This window comes from Eptatretus burgeri, chromosome 15 (assembly GCF_056783735.1).
Source record: "Eptatretus burgeri isolate ZD-2024b chromosome 15, Ebu_testis_v1, whole genome shotgun sequence".
In the NCBI taxonomy this organism is placed as follows: domain Eukaryota; kingdom Metazoa; phylum Chordata; class Myxini; order Myxiniformes; family Myxinidae; genus Eptatretus; species Eptatretus burgeri.
Window position 1 is genome coordinate 64,707,964 of NC_140975.1, and position 15,834 is coordinate 64,723,797.

Sequence of the window (15,834 nt, forward strand, 5' to 3'; positions counted from 1 at the left end):
GGAAAAGGTTCAAAATCAATGGGAAAACATTGTTTGTCGAGACTCAGGAGAAATGAATTCAATTCCAATGAAAGGTGTATACCAAGCAGCCTTAACATTATAACGATCAGTTACATCACTTCGAGGTCACGTTAATGCTGAGCATACTCCAACAAATGAGGAAGTTATGAACAAATTGGTTACTCACTGTTTGTGGTGTACAGGCTTGAGGCCCAGATGTTCTTGCTCCCCAAATTGTCTACCCTGATGGGGAACAGGTTGTTATGTGCACTCGAGAGCAGGTGTTCACTACGTAGACCGATGACGGAGTGAATTCCGCATATGGTTTCTACTCTTACTGTTGTGTCTTCACCGGTCTTCCCTTGCCATCCCACTGTAGTGATAGTTACTACAAACCACATGAGTATCATGATCGGGTGGTCTCCCAGTACCTTTAGCATACCCTTCGGTTGTTTGCTTGTATTTGAACGCTTGATGGCCATCTTCAAGACTTGTCCTCACCCTGCTGTTGCATGTTCCACTAAACTATCACGTGTCCCTCAGGAGGTCGAAGCAATTTCTTATGACATTCGTGCCCAAGAGTCTTTGGGTTAAACTCTTCTTTTTTTTCCTTTTTTTCCTGGGTCGACTCGATATTTTACCATCTGGACTTCCACACAAGGCACACTTTTGTCTCATACTGTTGACTTCTACCTCTAAGTATCCGATGTATGTCATTTCATTGCCATTCGCAGCCTGCGACGTTAACCGGTCCATGGGAGTCTTTTCCAAGACCTCACTGGATGTTCACAGAAGTAGAAACTCTCCGTTGTCGTGGTAACTTCAAAATCAGTTGATTAGGTAAAGTACCTCCACGCCACCCACAAATCACCTTCTTGATAATACATATTCCCCAAGGATTTTTGACAGATTTCTCCTTTGTCTGAGTACTAGGTAGAGCCTAGTTTGCAAGATTTGCAAGAATGAGTGCATCCGTCCGAGACAGCGAAACGTCCTTTCCACAACTCTTTTCCTGTACCTACCTACCTACCTACCTCCCCTTTCCTACCTCCAGTCTTGGATCAGATGTCCAAGGGCACAATGCCACATTGCCATGGGAGCACAATGGAAACAACCTGCCACTGGAGAGTGATATGATCTTAGAAATGGTGCCCTGTGAGTATGTCACTCGGGGGATTAAAAGGGTACAAGGTCACTGTAGGGTGGCCAACGCAATCACCCTATCATTGTAGGGGAGGGGGGAGGGGGGATTATGCAATATTTGTAAACTGTACATCATTTATCAGCCTAACTCAAACACCTCTGGTAAGCATTGTCTATGTGTGATCGGTAAAGTTAAGGAAATTAATGAACACCGTGCGGTGGTCTTGGCTACATTAATTGTCATCTTGAATCCATCAACACACTAACTCACATCATCACACAATGGGACACTCTACCTGGTCCAAGCTCGACTCACCTACATCCTAGCATGACCGGACGCAACGTACAAGCGGCGGAAAATGCTGTCATGGTACCATGAAGATGACCCAGAGTGGAAAGCTCACAGGTCGAGTCTCAAGTGTCATTAGTCGTGAATCGAATAACTTAACTTAATCCATCGAACACCACCACTTTGATCTCCTGCACCATTATCCCATGTTGCTACATGTTGTTTTTCAGCACCTTATTTACATTTTTGGGATAAAACACAATGTATCAAATTCTTGCAGCAGAAAGAAAATTAATTGGTCGAGTCTCAGGTTTAGAGAGGAATGTAAAAGTGAAAGTTCTGGGTCGGATTGAGTCTTTCATCTCTTGAGTGTTGAGTTGAGAGTCTCAAGCCTGGTGTTGGCTTCGTGGGTAGGGTGGCTGGCTTGGAATCTTAGGGTACTGAGTTTGAGCTCCGTTTTCCACCGAATTAACACTAGGTGGGGTTGACTCAGCCGATCATCCTTTCGAGGTCGGCGAAATGAGAACCAGTGTAATGGTATAGGGGCACAGCATCAGCGGCATCATCTCGTCCCAACAAAATGATGGCTACCTGGCAGCTAAGCTGCCACATGCAGGAAGAATAAGAATAAGAATAAGAATAAGATGTTGAGAGTCATAATAAATGCCAGGAGTGTGAATCTCTGACTTAAACACTGATGCGAGATGGTGGCAGAGGTCCATTTGACTATCCTGAACGGATTGTATGGCATGGCCCCGACAGTCCATTTGGTCTTCTTGTTTTGATTTGCTCTCGTAATTGTCACCGAAGATAAGATTTCCTTAATGTAAGCTCAACTATTTGTCATGGAAGCACACAAGGAATGAAGAACAGAGACAGAGACAGAGACAGTCACCATCATCATGTACTCCACCCAATGCAGAGTGGTGGTGGTGCTGCTGAAACAGTTACTCGACTAAAATCCTGGTCAGGTCACCACTCCGTCTCAGGAAGTCAGGGCAGAAATTTGTTCAAAGTTCCGGAGATAGCTCGCCGACTCTTCATGAAGGACCATGGGCAGGGGCAAATCCAGGAATTGGGTCGGGGGGGGGGGGGTTTCCAAATAACAGAAAATCTAAGTCATATGAACGTTATGAAAACTTTATTGCAGCTTTCAAATAAATGCACATTCACGTATTCTTTGATATGCATGTATTTTTCAAAAAGATATAAAAATTAATTAATTTAACATTTAAATGCATAACTAAAAATAAAATAGCTTGAATTCAAAAAACTTCAAGTTTCAATTTAAATATGATGTGAGACCTACCTGAGTGATGGTAGTGCCTATATGACATACTAGAAGGAGCTCTGGGTGACCAGGGAACCCCTGGGTTTGCCACTGTAATGGCAAATATTTTTTTGTTGGGAGGGGGGGGGTGAGGGTTCTGGGCAACCAGGAAACCCCCCTGGATTTGCCATTGGTGGGATATTTAACGTCCACCTTCATTGAAAGAGATCATCAACTGCTACTCCAGCCTGAACACACTTGTTGAGTCTTTACAGTTTGGATTGAGGATTCATGGGAGCGGATGTGGCACAGGCATGATGGACCAAGTGACTTTCTCCAATGTACACAAATACCACTGTGACGTGCCACCACCGACACCATACTTACAACTACTAATACTACTAGTGAAGCAGCACGCTCACCACAAGTGCCTTTGAAGGTGGGGGTCGAAACGTCGCTCAGTGAACTCGTCCAGCCCTCATCGGTGTCCACATCATCGCCGTCTTCATCTCCAGCCAAGGGGTTGCAGTAGAACAAGCCGCGATGCTCTTGTCGGCCGTCACTCCCAGGGCAGGGTGCCCGGTGTCCCGGTCCCGGTGAGCTCGGCGTCGCACCTGGACAGGGCGGTGCCTCGGAAGAGCTGTCCGACGTGCTGTAGAAGGGATTGGCCTCACTGCTGCCTCCCCCGCTCTCCGCTTCGCCGAAGACATCGTCCGAGATGTGTAAACTCTCGTACCGGGCTTGGGCCTCCCTCAGCAGCGACAGCACCGAGCGTCTCTCGGCGGTCATCATGGCGCCATTCGACATATCCGGCTCGTCCACCCGCACTACGTCTCACAGCGTCGCTGCGATGCCCGATGGAGGACGACGTGGCATCTCGACGGGATGACGATGCGAACCTTTCCTTCTGCCCCACGAGCTCCTCGTCCGGCTCTTCCTCTTCCTCGTGATGTCGCTCGTCCGTCGCCTCGCCCGGATTGTCCACCCGGAGGCGCTGCGAGGTCCTTGTGAGGGACACACACCATCGATTGGGATATTCACAAAGTACGTCCGTGGAACGGAGAGATCGACCATTCCAGGTTAACGCTCCAATTGTTCGATAATAATAATCATTCATTTAAAGCCACAATGACATGAGAGTGAGGGGCAGGAAGGGGACTTCCTATTAATTAATTAATAATAATCAACAGATAGCTGGGAGATAGGTAGATAGTGAAGTGATCGATCAGGCACGAGGTACACCATTTCGGTCTCTGTAAGTGGTTGTCGACATTTAGTACGTGTGCAAGAACGTGGACATTTTTGACCTGATGCCCCCTAATGTGCTCTGCGTTCCCCCAATTCGAGTTCTTGTGAATTAATTACATCTTATTCCGTTGTCCTTGTATCAACAGGTATTTGCACGTGATGCTCCATGGACTATACGATACAGGTGTTTGGATGTGAGAACAAGATGTACTGCCGGCTGTTTGGACTCTCACGTCAACCATCTGCCGTCGTTGTGAGGAGATGGGGTCTCGTGGAATGGCCTGGGGTCTCGGTGTGGTACGGAATTGTGATTGACTTTCCCAGGAGAATGATTCTCCGCAGCTCCAGTGGTCCAAAGATCCTCTTGCTGTGATCAAATCAATATAAGGAATAGAACGAGCTTGAGCTATAAGTTCAAACTCACACCATGGACGTGCACAGAAGAAGAGAGAAACAAGTCAAAACGTAAAACCAACATCTATCCAATTTATTAGAAAAGATATTTACAATCCCAATTCCCTCGTGATAACATTCAATTATCCATCCAAAGTAACAACACGTGAAAGTTAACTTCTGCCTGGCAATTGGTTTCAAGTCCTCTCCTACATGCTGGTTGCAAACATGTGCCAACACGACTAAGGATGAGGATTTTTGGTTTGTTTGTTTGTTTGTGTACAATGTCGAGGCTCGTATGAGAGCTAACACACATAACTTACAACAAGGGGAGTAGGAGACAAGAGGGGCAGAGGATGGAAGCACAAAACAGTGGGGAACGGAGACATGAGGAGATCTGTAGAAGGGAGGTGGTTGGGGTGGGGTACACGGGGTAAACAAGATGGAAACCACACGGACTTTCAGGAAGTAGAGCAGGGAATTTGAAGGTGGTGGGTTTGGGGTGGATTAACGGGGGTGGAAAAGATCATGGTTTTGGATGGGGGAAGATAAGAGATGGTGGTGAACAGCTGTTTTGAAGACTTGGAAGGAAGAGTGGCATTGAAGAGAGTGTGGGAGTTTGTTCCAGATAAAAAAAGAGGAATGAAGGAGTGAAGGTGAGCAGTGATTCTTGATTTTGGTAGTTTTATCGGAAGGGGTTGCTGGTGGACTTTGAGCAGCCTGCAGAAATATGGGGTGGGGGAGGGGGTAATTGTTGTGATGTTGTGATTAACGGGGGTAATTATATTGTTGTGATGCCGGGTATCGGGGCGAGCACGACCGCTAGGTGGAGCAGTAGAGTCGGCTCCACCGAACACCCGGAATCTAGATCGTGCTTCTCGAAGAACTCCGAAAGGCACGGGTCCCTTACAGGACCGTGGTCGCCAATATTTCGACGGCGCGAGGTAGGGTCCAGTCTAACTCCAATTTACCTAAGTACTCACGCCGTTCAACTACCGGGGAAACCACACCCTCGGCCGACTCTGTCCGATCCGAGTCGTGGGTAACGGCTCGGATCCGGCGTAACCGAGCAGAGTTACCAGAGCCGCCAGACCAAATGCACAATTTGCCGCTTCCCAATTTCCCAACACGCACCGTGCTAAGTTAATGGAAGAAACACAGAAACGAGCTGATACATTTAACAAGAGGGGTATTTATTTACAATAATAATTGGCAAAAACCGGGAAGGGAGACAAAGAGCAGATTACAACCGACTATGAAATGTAAATAATGTACAAGCAAAAGCACTTAACAAGACAGGCCCACACACAGAAACACACCCAAAGAAATGGACCCCGTAGGATCTTTATTGAACATTCCCAGCTCGAGGGAAGATGAACTGGAAACCAGAGCTATCTTGGACCTGTCCACCTCATGTGGTCTTCGACGTCTGGGACCAGCGGGACTCGAACCCGCAACCACGATGCCACTCCAAGTACCCGGGATGGAGGATGAAGGGCGGACGCCAACCAGCACGAGCGCGGACGAGGCAGCGAGCACCAGCAGGCAAGGGCAGGCAATCCGGCAGACCAAAACCAACTCTCTGCCAGTCGGATTGCGCCGAAAAATTATTCACTCCTTCTCCAGAGGGGAGGAGCCGCCTCCTCCGACTTGCTCTCCCTCACTGGACGGTTTTGGTTCGCAAATGCGCTCGTCACCCCCATGATTGGCCAAAAGTGGAGCCAAGTCCGCTGATTGGACCGGGGGGGGTGTGGCGGGCGTCATGGCGGACCGCCCCTCAAACAGGAAGAGTAACATTGTCCTGCGTTGGCTCTCATTGTCCGACCAACGGCAAACTCGCTCGCATCTCTCTGATTGGGCGAGAGAGACGCCAAGTCCTTCTTGAACTCCGCCCACCATGAGCGTTATGGCGTCAGGATGGAGCGAAGGTGTTGTTGTAGTTGTAAGTGATGTAAAAATGTAAAAGAAAACCCTGACTATCAAAATAACTCCGCAGCGCACGTACATTTATTTTCCCATTAGACTAGGGATGGGACCCTAACTATAAACAAGTACTTACCGATATAACTGATCTATAAGGACTTTGGTTGTTGTGTGCTCATGGCTGCCAGATTCGTAACAATATCTCAGACAGAGCAGGGGGTGCGAGGCCAGAGAGGATGACAGTATAAGACAGAAAGACCACCAACCTGCTTGCGGTGAGCGAGTGAGAGACCCAAAGACTCAGCCTCACCGTGGGAGATACCAATCATCCTAAATGCCTTGGTTTCCACAGCGTGAAGCCGAGGAAGGTGAGAGACGGGAGCACCAGCATAGAGGCGGAGGAGAGGATGATGAGGATTTGACTCTCTATGGACAACGGTCTGGATGAGGACGAATTAAGATATTGTTCTAGTCTGGTGCTGAACATGTACTTGTAATACCAAAACCCAGTGGAAGGAACGAACAATAACCAGTGGACGTAGACATTGCAATGACATTGAGAACTAGAAGGGCACTCTGACGTCGGGATGATTCTGCACACATTATTACATCATTATACATACTTTTACCAAGTTTGATATAAATCCCTGAACGCAGATTCAAAATATTAAATGATTCCTGCTGCCTGGCTAAATATTAGACCATGCATCCCATCAGGTTGAATTTTAAAACATATATTCCACATGACGACTAGACAAAATTGTGAAGTTTCACGCCAAATGATGAAATGGTTCAAGATAAATAATTTTTTTAAAGACTTTCGTTCAATCCAACACGGCTGTCACCCCATGTGACCTATCAATTATTTGTGACACCCTGGTATCCCCAAGACTTGGAGAACCATGGGCGTGAATTTTCCCCTCAATCTTTCCAGCCATTCTGGAGACGAAGATTTCTAAACGTTTAATCTTCAAAAAATCATACGTGTCAAACCATGTGAACTACGATGCCATAGATGGAAAAAATTTTTGTTCCTCATGGATAGGCGATCATACCTGTAAAGTTTCACCTCAATCTGTTCAGCCGTTTCAGAGAAGAAGGTTTTTAAAGGTTTTTATGTTGATCGCCCCATACAATTTAGCCCTTGATGACCCTCAAAAATTTTCATACCAATCGGATAAAGTTTCAACGTTTGCAATTATGGCATCATCAAAAAAAAAATCACACTTGTTTCCCATGGGGAATCCTTCACCTGTGCCAAGTTTCAATTTTTTTCCATGGGACGGTTTCGGAAATGGAGGTCCAAAGTTTTTCCTTTTTTGCCAACATGGCTGCCACACCATGTGAGTCATAATCTATGCTAATATGTCATAATAATTATCATCACACCATTTGAAAGCCTTTATCCCTGAGCAGGGGTCAGCTTTTTGCGGGCTCCAATCATGGTACCCTTTCTTTTGGCAATGTTTTTACGGCCGGATGCCCTTCCTGACGCCAACCCTTTAGTCGCCTTTGACCCCGCAGGGATAATTACCAGTATACTGGTACTCATTTCGCCGACCTTCAGAAGGATGACAGGCTGAGTCAACCACCCTGATGCTAACTCAGCAGCCAGTGGGGCTCAAACTCAGGAATCCAAGGATCCCAAGCCACCGCCTTAACCACTAAGCCACACCAGGCTCATACTAATATGTCACAATCTATACTAATAAAAGGGTGTGTGTGTGTGTGTGTGTGTGTGTGTGTGTGTGTGTGTGTGTGTGTGTGTGTGTGTGTGTGTGTGTGTGTGTGTGTGTGTCCTGGTACCTGTCCTCGTTTAAGTTAAGAGTGCAGAAGAATTATATCGGGATAACTCTGCTGTGTCTGCTTTTGTAGGTTGCTTGCATTATTGTTGCACCACACTTTTCTTCCTATCACTGCTTACACACAACAATAAACAACTTTCACGGCGCCACATATCATTCCTCGCCTGCCTGTAATAAATCCTTTGTGGAAATGTTCCCAGCTCATTTTTGTCTTTTCTTTCATTGATCCAGCATGGTCCATATCCTAACCGAGCCAGGACTTTATTCCCAACTATCTGTTCCTTTTAAGAGTGGCAGTGTTGGCAGTGTTGCTCGGCTGCATCTGATCTGGTCAGGTGATCCAGTTCGGACAAGGCGTACCGAGGGCGTGTCCCCGGTAATTAGGTCAAGTGATTAATTAGGTAACCCGGTAAACCCATAGACGGAGGACTCTAGGTCACGTGGTTGAGTTATTGGTGTTCACGATCGGTTGGCGACCTGCCGCATCACAAAATTATCCATGTGCGATGGGTTCCCACCAGACTCCCCAGAATTGCAGGCCAGGATAGCTTCACTTCATGGTAGAGCTTGCCATAAGGAAGAAGCCGATTGTTTTTGAGGTGAAAAGGTCAAAAGGTCAGCATAGGCCCAAGGTCAACAACTAAGGTGGAATTTTTAAAATTGTCAATTTTCATCCCTTGACTTGAAATTTGAAGAGGATTTATATTTCAGGTCACTCAATTCTACCAACCAATTATTTTTTAGTTCAAATTTGTTTTATGGATTTTTCAAGAATCGTGCTCTTCTTGTTTCTACTCGTGTAGGTTTTAATCAAAATTATGATGCCATTGGTTAAGTGTGGCAGCCATGTTGGAAAAATGGAAAAACTTTGGATGGCTATATCTGAAACCGCACCAAGGGACAAATTGAAACTTGGCACACAGGAAGTAGTCCTCATTTTTTTTTTTTGCGTGTGTGTACATTGTCGAGACTCATATGAGTGCTAACACACAACGCACAATGGGGGGGGGCAGGAGATAAGAGGGGCAGGAGAGAGAAGGACAAAACAGTGGGGAACAGAGACATGAGGAGATCTGTGGAAGGGAGAGGGATTGGGCGGGGAACACGGGGGGGGGGAAACAAGATGGACACCACAGGGACTTTCAGGACCTCACACGACAGGGAACTTTTGGGAAGGAGGGCAGAGAATTTTGAAGGAGGTGGAGAACGCGAGATTTTTTTTTTATGACACTATAGGTGTGTTTGTCATGACGTCATAATTGCATATGTAGAGCGCTAAATCTGATCAGTATGAAAAAATTTTGAGGGTCATCTGGGGATAAAATGGTCCACAGAAAAATAATTTTATTCTTTTTCATTACGAGGGTACCAAGCCGGGTCACCTATTGTTTTTGCTGTTTATTTTTTTAATCTTTTTTCTTCCGCCGTCAATTTGCTTTTGTTTTTTCGCTTTAAAATTCATTTTCTCAGTAACCGTAAGTCTGATCGACACAAAATTTTCACCTTCGTATGTATCTTTTTTGAAAGCATACTTAATTGATAATTATGACCTCAGAGGTCACGTGGTACGGGCGCCATCCTTGAAACACTGAAAAACTTTGGACCTCTGTATTACTTAAACTACGCAAAGGAAACAATTGAAACTTGGCACATGGCAAGAGCTCCTCATGGGGAACACGTGTGTTTTTTTTTCGTAATGTCATCGGTGAAGTGGTATTCCGGTGAAAATTTGACAGGAAGAACTCGGCATCGGAAAAATTTGAAATTTATTGAGCGTCATCGACGAATAAATCACCTAATTTAAAAAGAAAAAAACATACTATGGCATCATAGGTCATGTCATTCAGCAGCCATATTGTTTTGAATTTTTTTTTTAATCTTCTTCTCCAGAACGGCTGGACAGATTGAGGTGAAACTTTACATACACATTCCCCATGACATGCTTTTACAAGTTTGATCATTTCTAATTGATATGTCACATGGTTTGGTCACCATATTGAATTTACCCTAAAATTTCCAAACATCTCCAGAACGACTGGTCAGATCAAGAGGAGATTTCACATGCATATTCTCCAATACAAGGGGATATAAGTTTGTTAAAGAATAACTGCTCGGTCAAATGGTTTGGCAGCCGTATTGGATTTTAGAAAAATATTAAATAACGTTTTCTCTGGAACCACTTACCCTATCAAAGCAAAACTTTGTAACTATCATCTAACTCCATGGCTGCATATACGATAAAAAAAAGATGTCACAAGTCCATTGGCGTGGCGGCCATCTTGATTAGAAAAACGCACCTTATCCGATTAACATGAAACTCAACAAGCCTGATCCCCCACCCTATTAGAGGCAGAATGTAAGCTTATGATGTCATAGGTCACGTGGTTCATCAGCCATATTGGATTGAAAATTAAAAAAATTAAAATGTCTTTTCCTCTGAAACGGTTCAACAGATCGAGGCAAAACTTTACAGGTGTGAACACTTATCCATGACAAACAAAAAGTTAACTCCTTCTTTTGATGGAGGTCGGATGGTTTGGCAGCCATATTGTATTAAAGGAAAAATACCAAATAATGTTTACTCTGGAACTGCTGCATTATTTAAAGAGAAACTTCAAATGTATGGTGTAGCAGACATCTGGAATGTGATTTTTAAATTTCAATGGTTTGGCAGATATCCGATCGGCCACATGGTTTGGCAGCCATTTTGGATTGAAGTGAAATATTATGAAATATGAAAGAGTAGGGTGGTATGGGATGAAAAGGAGTTACTGGTTGAATTTGAGAGAAAGAAAGAAAGGAAGGAGTTGGATTTGGAAGTGCTTAGTGCTTGGTTGGTTCGTGTTCGGTGGGTTCGTTGGTTGGTTGGGAAGGTCGAAGGAGGTTGCGGAAGAAGGATTGGAAGTGTGCAGTTGTTGAAGGGGTCGTTGTTATGGAGTGTCTGCCCATGTCTCACCTCGGCGGCCCGCCTGTTGTGCTGGTCTGCGCACACCCGACCTCAACCGGATCTCTCGTCGGGTCCTGTCTGCTGCCCCGTTCCCACTTTGGACTCCGTGCTCTCCACTCAAGCTCCTCCACGGACCAGAACTCCACATGGGTGGCTGTGGTCCGAACTGTACGACTTGTCAGGTGCCGCACCACGGAGCACTCCTTCGCCCGAATTGAGAACTGCGACCTCAACTCCCTCCCTTCCTGGCTGCAAAAGGGTCCCCTTTTCTTTTCGTTGGGTTTGTTTTGTCTGAGTGTGTGTTTGAGAGTGTGGTGCCTGTCTTTTAAGTAAAATTGTATAAGATCTTTGATTATTGTAATTCTTGCTTTTATTATTCTCGTGTAAGTCTGCTCTGTTTACTTTGGTAAGTTGCTGTATAATTGTTGCACTACATCTCTCTCATCTTCCCCCTGCATAACATAACCAATAAACCTTGTTCCTGTGCCACGTGCTTTTCCTCGCCTTAGTGTAAATAAATCATTGTAGAAATGTTCCCAGCTCGTTTTTATCTTTGCCTCTGTTGGTCCAGCATGGTTCGAATCCGAGTTTAGCCGGGTATTTATCCCCGATAATCCATTCCTACTACCGGTACGTCTGAGGCAGTTCCACTCGGCTGCATCCGATCCAGAAAGGTAGTTGGTACCCTACCGTAGTCGGGAGAGTGATCCGGTTCGGGCAAGGCGTACTGAGGCTGTCTCCTCCCACCCCTCACGCACTCTTCGTAACGTTCCTCGGTAGTCAAAGCCACGTGGTTAATTAGGTAACTTGATTCGAGACAAGAGGACCCTATGCCACGCGGTTGAGTTATTGGCGTCCACCGGTCCGTTAAGCGACCCGCTGCATCACGGAATTATCCGTGAGCGACGGCCTACAATTCCGGAGAGTCTGGTGGGAGTCAACGTAACTTCCCCCACCAGGTGGTCATTCTCGCCACCAGACCCCGGCCCGCAACATTACTTTGTGTTCAGGTTATTTAAACACCAATGCAATTGATACCGACTATGTATTCAGGAAAAAGGGCTAACTGCTACGTCATAAATAAATTGAATGCGGCGCGTTACTGGATCCATAACTCATCAACCCACATAGTAGAGAGACGTATGAGTGGGCTTCGTATTGCTCGGTGGAGTTGTGGTTTACCCTATGAACACATGGTGACATTTCCGACACATTTATTACTTCGTGTTCAGGTAATTTAAATGCCAATTCAATTCATACCAACAATGTCCCCAGGAAAAAGGGCCAACTGCATACGTAAAAAGTAGATTGAACACTTCGTGTTAATCTGTCCGTAACTCATCAGTCCCGCGTTGTTTCAAAGCAGGGTGGTATTTGTATCGAAGTCGGACGTCTTGGTACCCGGTCATCACAGCCAGCAGTTATAAAGTGGCAATTCTAGTTTTTAGCTCGCCTGTTCGAAGAACAGAGAGCTATAGCGATACCCCCGGCGTGAGCGTCAGCATCAGCTTGAGCGTGAAAATGTTAAAGTTTTTAGTGCAAGTTATTTAGAATCTTGCCATTCATTTAATGTGTACTAGGATGCTGATATTTGGCATGGAGGTTCCTTTGGGGTATATTGTTGATGTAGTCAAGTTGAAATAAAAAAATAATTTCAAATGTTTTAAATTTTTGACCTGTTTTGAACTTAACTTTTTTGTAGCACATCAACGTTAAAGTTTTTGGTGCAAGTTATTTAGAAGCTTGCCATTAATTTAATGTGTACTAGGATGCTGATATTTGGCATGGAGGTTCCTTTGGGGTATGCTATTGGTGTCGTGAAGTTGAAATTAACAAATGATTTTAAATGTTTTAAAAATATCAACCTAAGATGGTGTCAAAGCCACCCAATGCTCACCTGTTTATACGAGACGCTTGCCATTCATTTAATATGTGTACTAGGGATGCAATGAAGTCCAAATGAAATAAATTTTGTTGGTGCACCTCTTTCAGAGACTCAATATTTGTGAAGTCAAAACACTACATATTACTTTTTCTTTTAGATGCATTTCTCATGGCAAGGCAAGTAGGTAATGTATTATTGCATAATGTTGATAAATACCATTGCACATGCACTGTTATAATTGTGATGCCATCATAATTACAAATAATAAAACCAGAGAGTTGGTGTCAAAGCCACCCAAAGTCCCCTCCCCTCACTCTCCCCCTCCCACACGTTCTCCCCTCCACACAATGTTTTTATCTACCACACTATTTTTTACTGATTACAATATACAAATACATATATTGCTTTAAAATTATTTGGATCAGACTTCACTGCAATGCTTTAGAAAAAAAATATTATAAGACTAGTCTTTTAAAAACGATAAATGTATAAACAGGTGAGGATTGGGTGGCTTTGACACCAACTCTCTGGTTATTTTTATTTGTAATAAGACTCACTTGGCTGTGCTTGGATGGGTTTGAGAGTAGAGGAGGAGCAGCTGAAATGTGAATCCGATCCAGGTTCCTCCTGATGACTTCATCTTTGCTTTTTCCTTGTTTGGGTTCCTTCTGATTACTTCAATCCAGGACTTTACCTGTTTGGTCTTCCATTTGATCTGAATTGAATTTATTATAATCACATTCTAAATTCAAATGAATAATAATAAAAAACGTCATGGGTCAAGGTCAGGGTCAGGTGTACAATCAAAGTGGGGTTGCATCAAAGCCGGACGTCTTGGTATCTGGTCATCACTGCCAGCAGTTAGAAAGTGGCAGTTCTAATTGTTTCTTAATAATTACGTCACACACAAGTACACAAACGCGACACAAAATACACCATACAAAACTACACAAACACAACAAGTTCTGGCGAGGGTCTACAATCTCTGAATGATTGATATTTTTCTTGTTTTGATTTTGAGTACTACTCAGCCTGAAAGATATGCACTCAACCTTCCCACTCAGTGTTAAAGCATTAAAGATAACTAACTACACTCGGCCATCCATATTTCTCTCGAACAAAGTGTGATTTTCATTCATTTATTTTTCTGATCGAAGTTGATATAATACCTCTTGATATTATAGTTGATATAATAATCCCCCTCCCACTCCTCACACACGTTCTCCCCCTCACTCTTTACCCCTCACACTCGCTCTCCTCCCCCACCCCTTCACACTCGCTCTCCCTCCCCACCCTTCTCCCCTCACACTCGCTCTCCCCCACCCCTCACCCCTCACACTCGCTCTCCTCCTCCACCCTTCACACTCGCTCTCCCTCCCCACCCCTTCACCCCTCACACACGTTCTCCCCCTCACTCTTCACCCCTCACACTCGCTCTCCTCCCCCACCCCTTCACACTCGCTCTCCCTCCCCACCCTTCTCCCCTCACACTCGCTCTCCCCCACCCCTCACCCCTCACACTCGCTCTCCCCCCACCCTTCACCCTCCCACTCTTCACCCTTCACCCCTCACACTCGCTCTCCCCCCACCCTTCACCCTCCCACTCTTCACCCTTCACACACGCTCCCCCTTCACCCCTCACACTCGCTCTCCCTCCCCACCCTTCACCCCTCACACTCGCTCTCCCCCCACCCTTCACCCCTCACACTCGCTCTCCCCCCACCCTTCACCCCTCACACTCGCTCTCCCTCCCCACCCTTCACCCCTCACACTCGCTCTCCCTCCCCACCCTTCACCCCTCACACTCGCTCTCCATCCCCACCCTTCACCCCTCACACTCGCTCTCCATCCCCACCCTTCACCCCTCACACTCGCTCTCCCTCCCCACCCTTCACCCCTCACACTCGCTCTCCCCCCACCCTTCACCCCTCACACTCGCTCTCCCCCCACCCTTCACACACGCTCCCCCTTCACCCTTCACACACGCTCTCCCCCCCCACATTCGTTCTCCCACCTCTCACACACGTTCTCCCTCCCTCGCTTTCCCATCTCTCACACACGTTCTCCCCTCCCCCTCGCTCTTCCCCCCCACCCTTCACCCCTCACACACGTTCTCCCCCTCCCACTCCTCACACATGTTGTCCCCTCCCCCTCGCTCTCCGTCGCCCACTCCTCACATACGTTGTCCCCTCCCCCTCCTCACACACGTTCTCCCCTCCCACTCCTCACATATGTTCTTCCCTCCCCTCCCACACGTTGTCCCCTCCCCTCCCACACGTTCTCCCCTCCCCTTCCCACACGTTCTCCCCTCTCCCTCGCTCTCCCTCCCCCTCCCACACGTTCTCCCCTCGCCCTCGCTCCCCTACTCACACACGTTCTCCCATCCCCTCGCTCTCCTCCTCCCCCTCCTCACACACGTTCTCCCCACCACCCTTCACCCCTCACACACGTTCCCCCTCCCACCCCTCACCCCTCACACTCGCTCTCCCCCCACCCTTCACCCTTCACACACGCTCCCCCTTCACCCCTCACACACGCTCTCCCACCCCCCACACACGCTCTCCCCCCACTCTTCACCCTTCACACACGCTCTCCCACCCCCCACACACGCTCTCCCACCCCCACACACGCTCTCCCCCCACTCTTCACCCTTCACACACGCTCTCCCACCCCTCACACACGCTCTCCCACCCCCCACACACGCTCTCCCCCACTCTTCACCCCTCACATTCGCTCTCCCCCTTCCACCTCTCACATTCGCTCTCCCCCTTCCACCTCTCACACACGTTCTCCCCTCCCCCTCGCTCTCCCACACATTCTCCCCTCCCCTTGCTCTCCCACACGTTCTCCCCTCCCCTCGCTCTTCCCCCCCCCACACATGTTCTCCCCCTCCCACTCCTCACACATGTTCTCCCCTCCCCCTCGTTCTCC

At 46.8% G+C, this 15,834-nt stretch overlaps 1 protein-coding gene across 3 annotated transcripts in view; it reads right to left on the bottom strand.

Moving 5' to 3' along the window:
• The window catches only part of PGBD5 (piggyBac transposable element derived 5), a 69,012-nt gene that overhangs the window by 49,662 nt on the left and 3,516 nt on the right, over positions 1-15,834 (bottom strand). The window contains exon 1 of one of the 3 annotated variants that reach the window (XM_085856443.1): positions 3,125-3,660. The exons of 1 other annotated variant lie outside the window; for it this stretch is intronic. In XM_085856443.1, coding sequence (XP_085712569.1) covers positions 3,125-3,509 — 385 coding nt within the window. In that variant the 5' untranslated portion in view covers positions 3,510-3,660. Of the gene's footprint in view, positions 1-3,124; positions 3,663-15,834 lie in introns of those variants that run through there. One more of the 3 variants, XM_085856444.1, reaches the window with a different exon arrangement.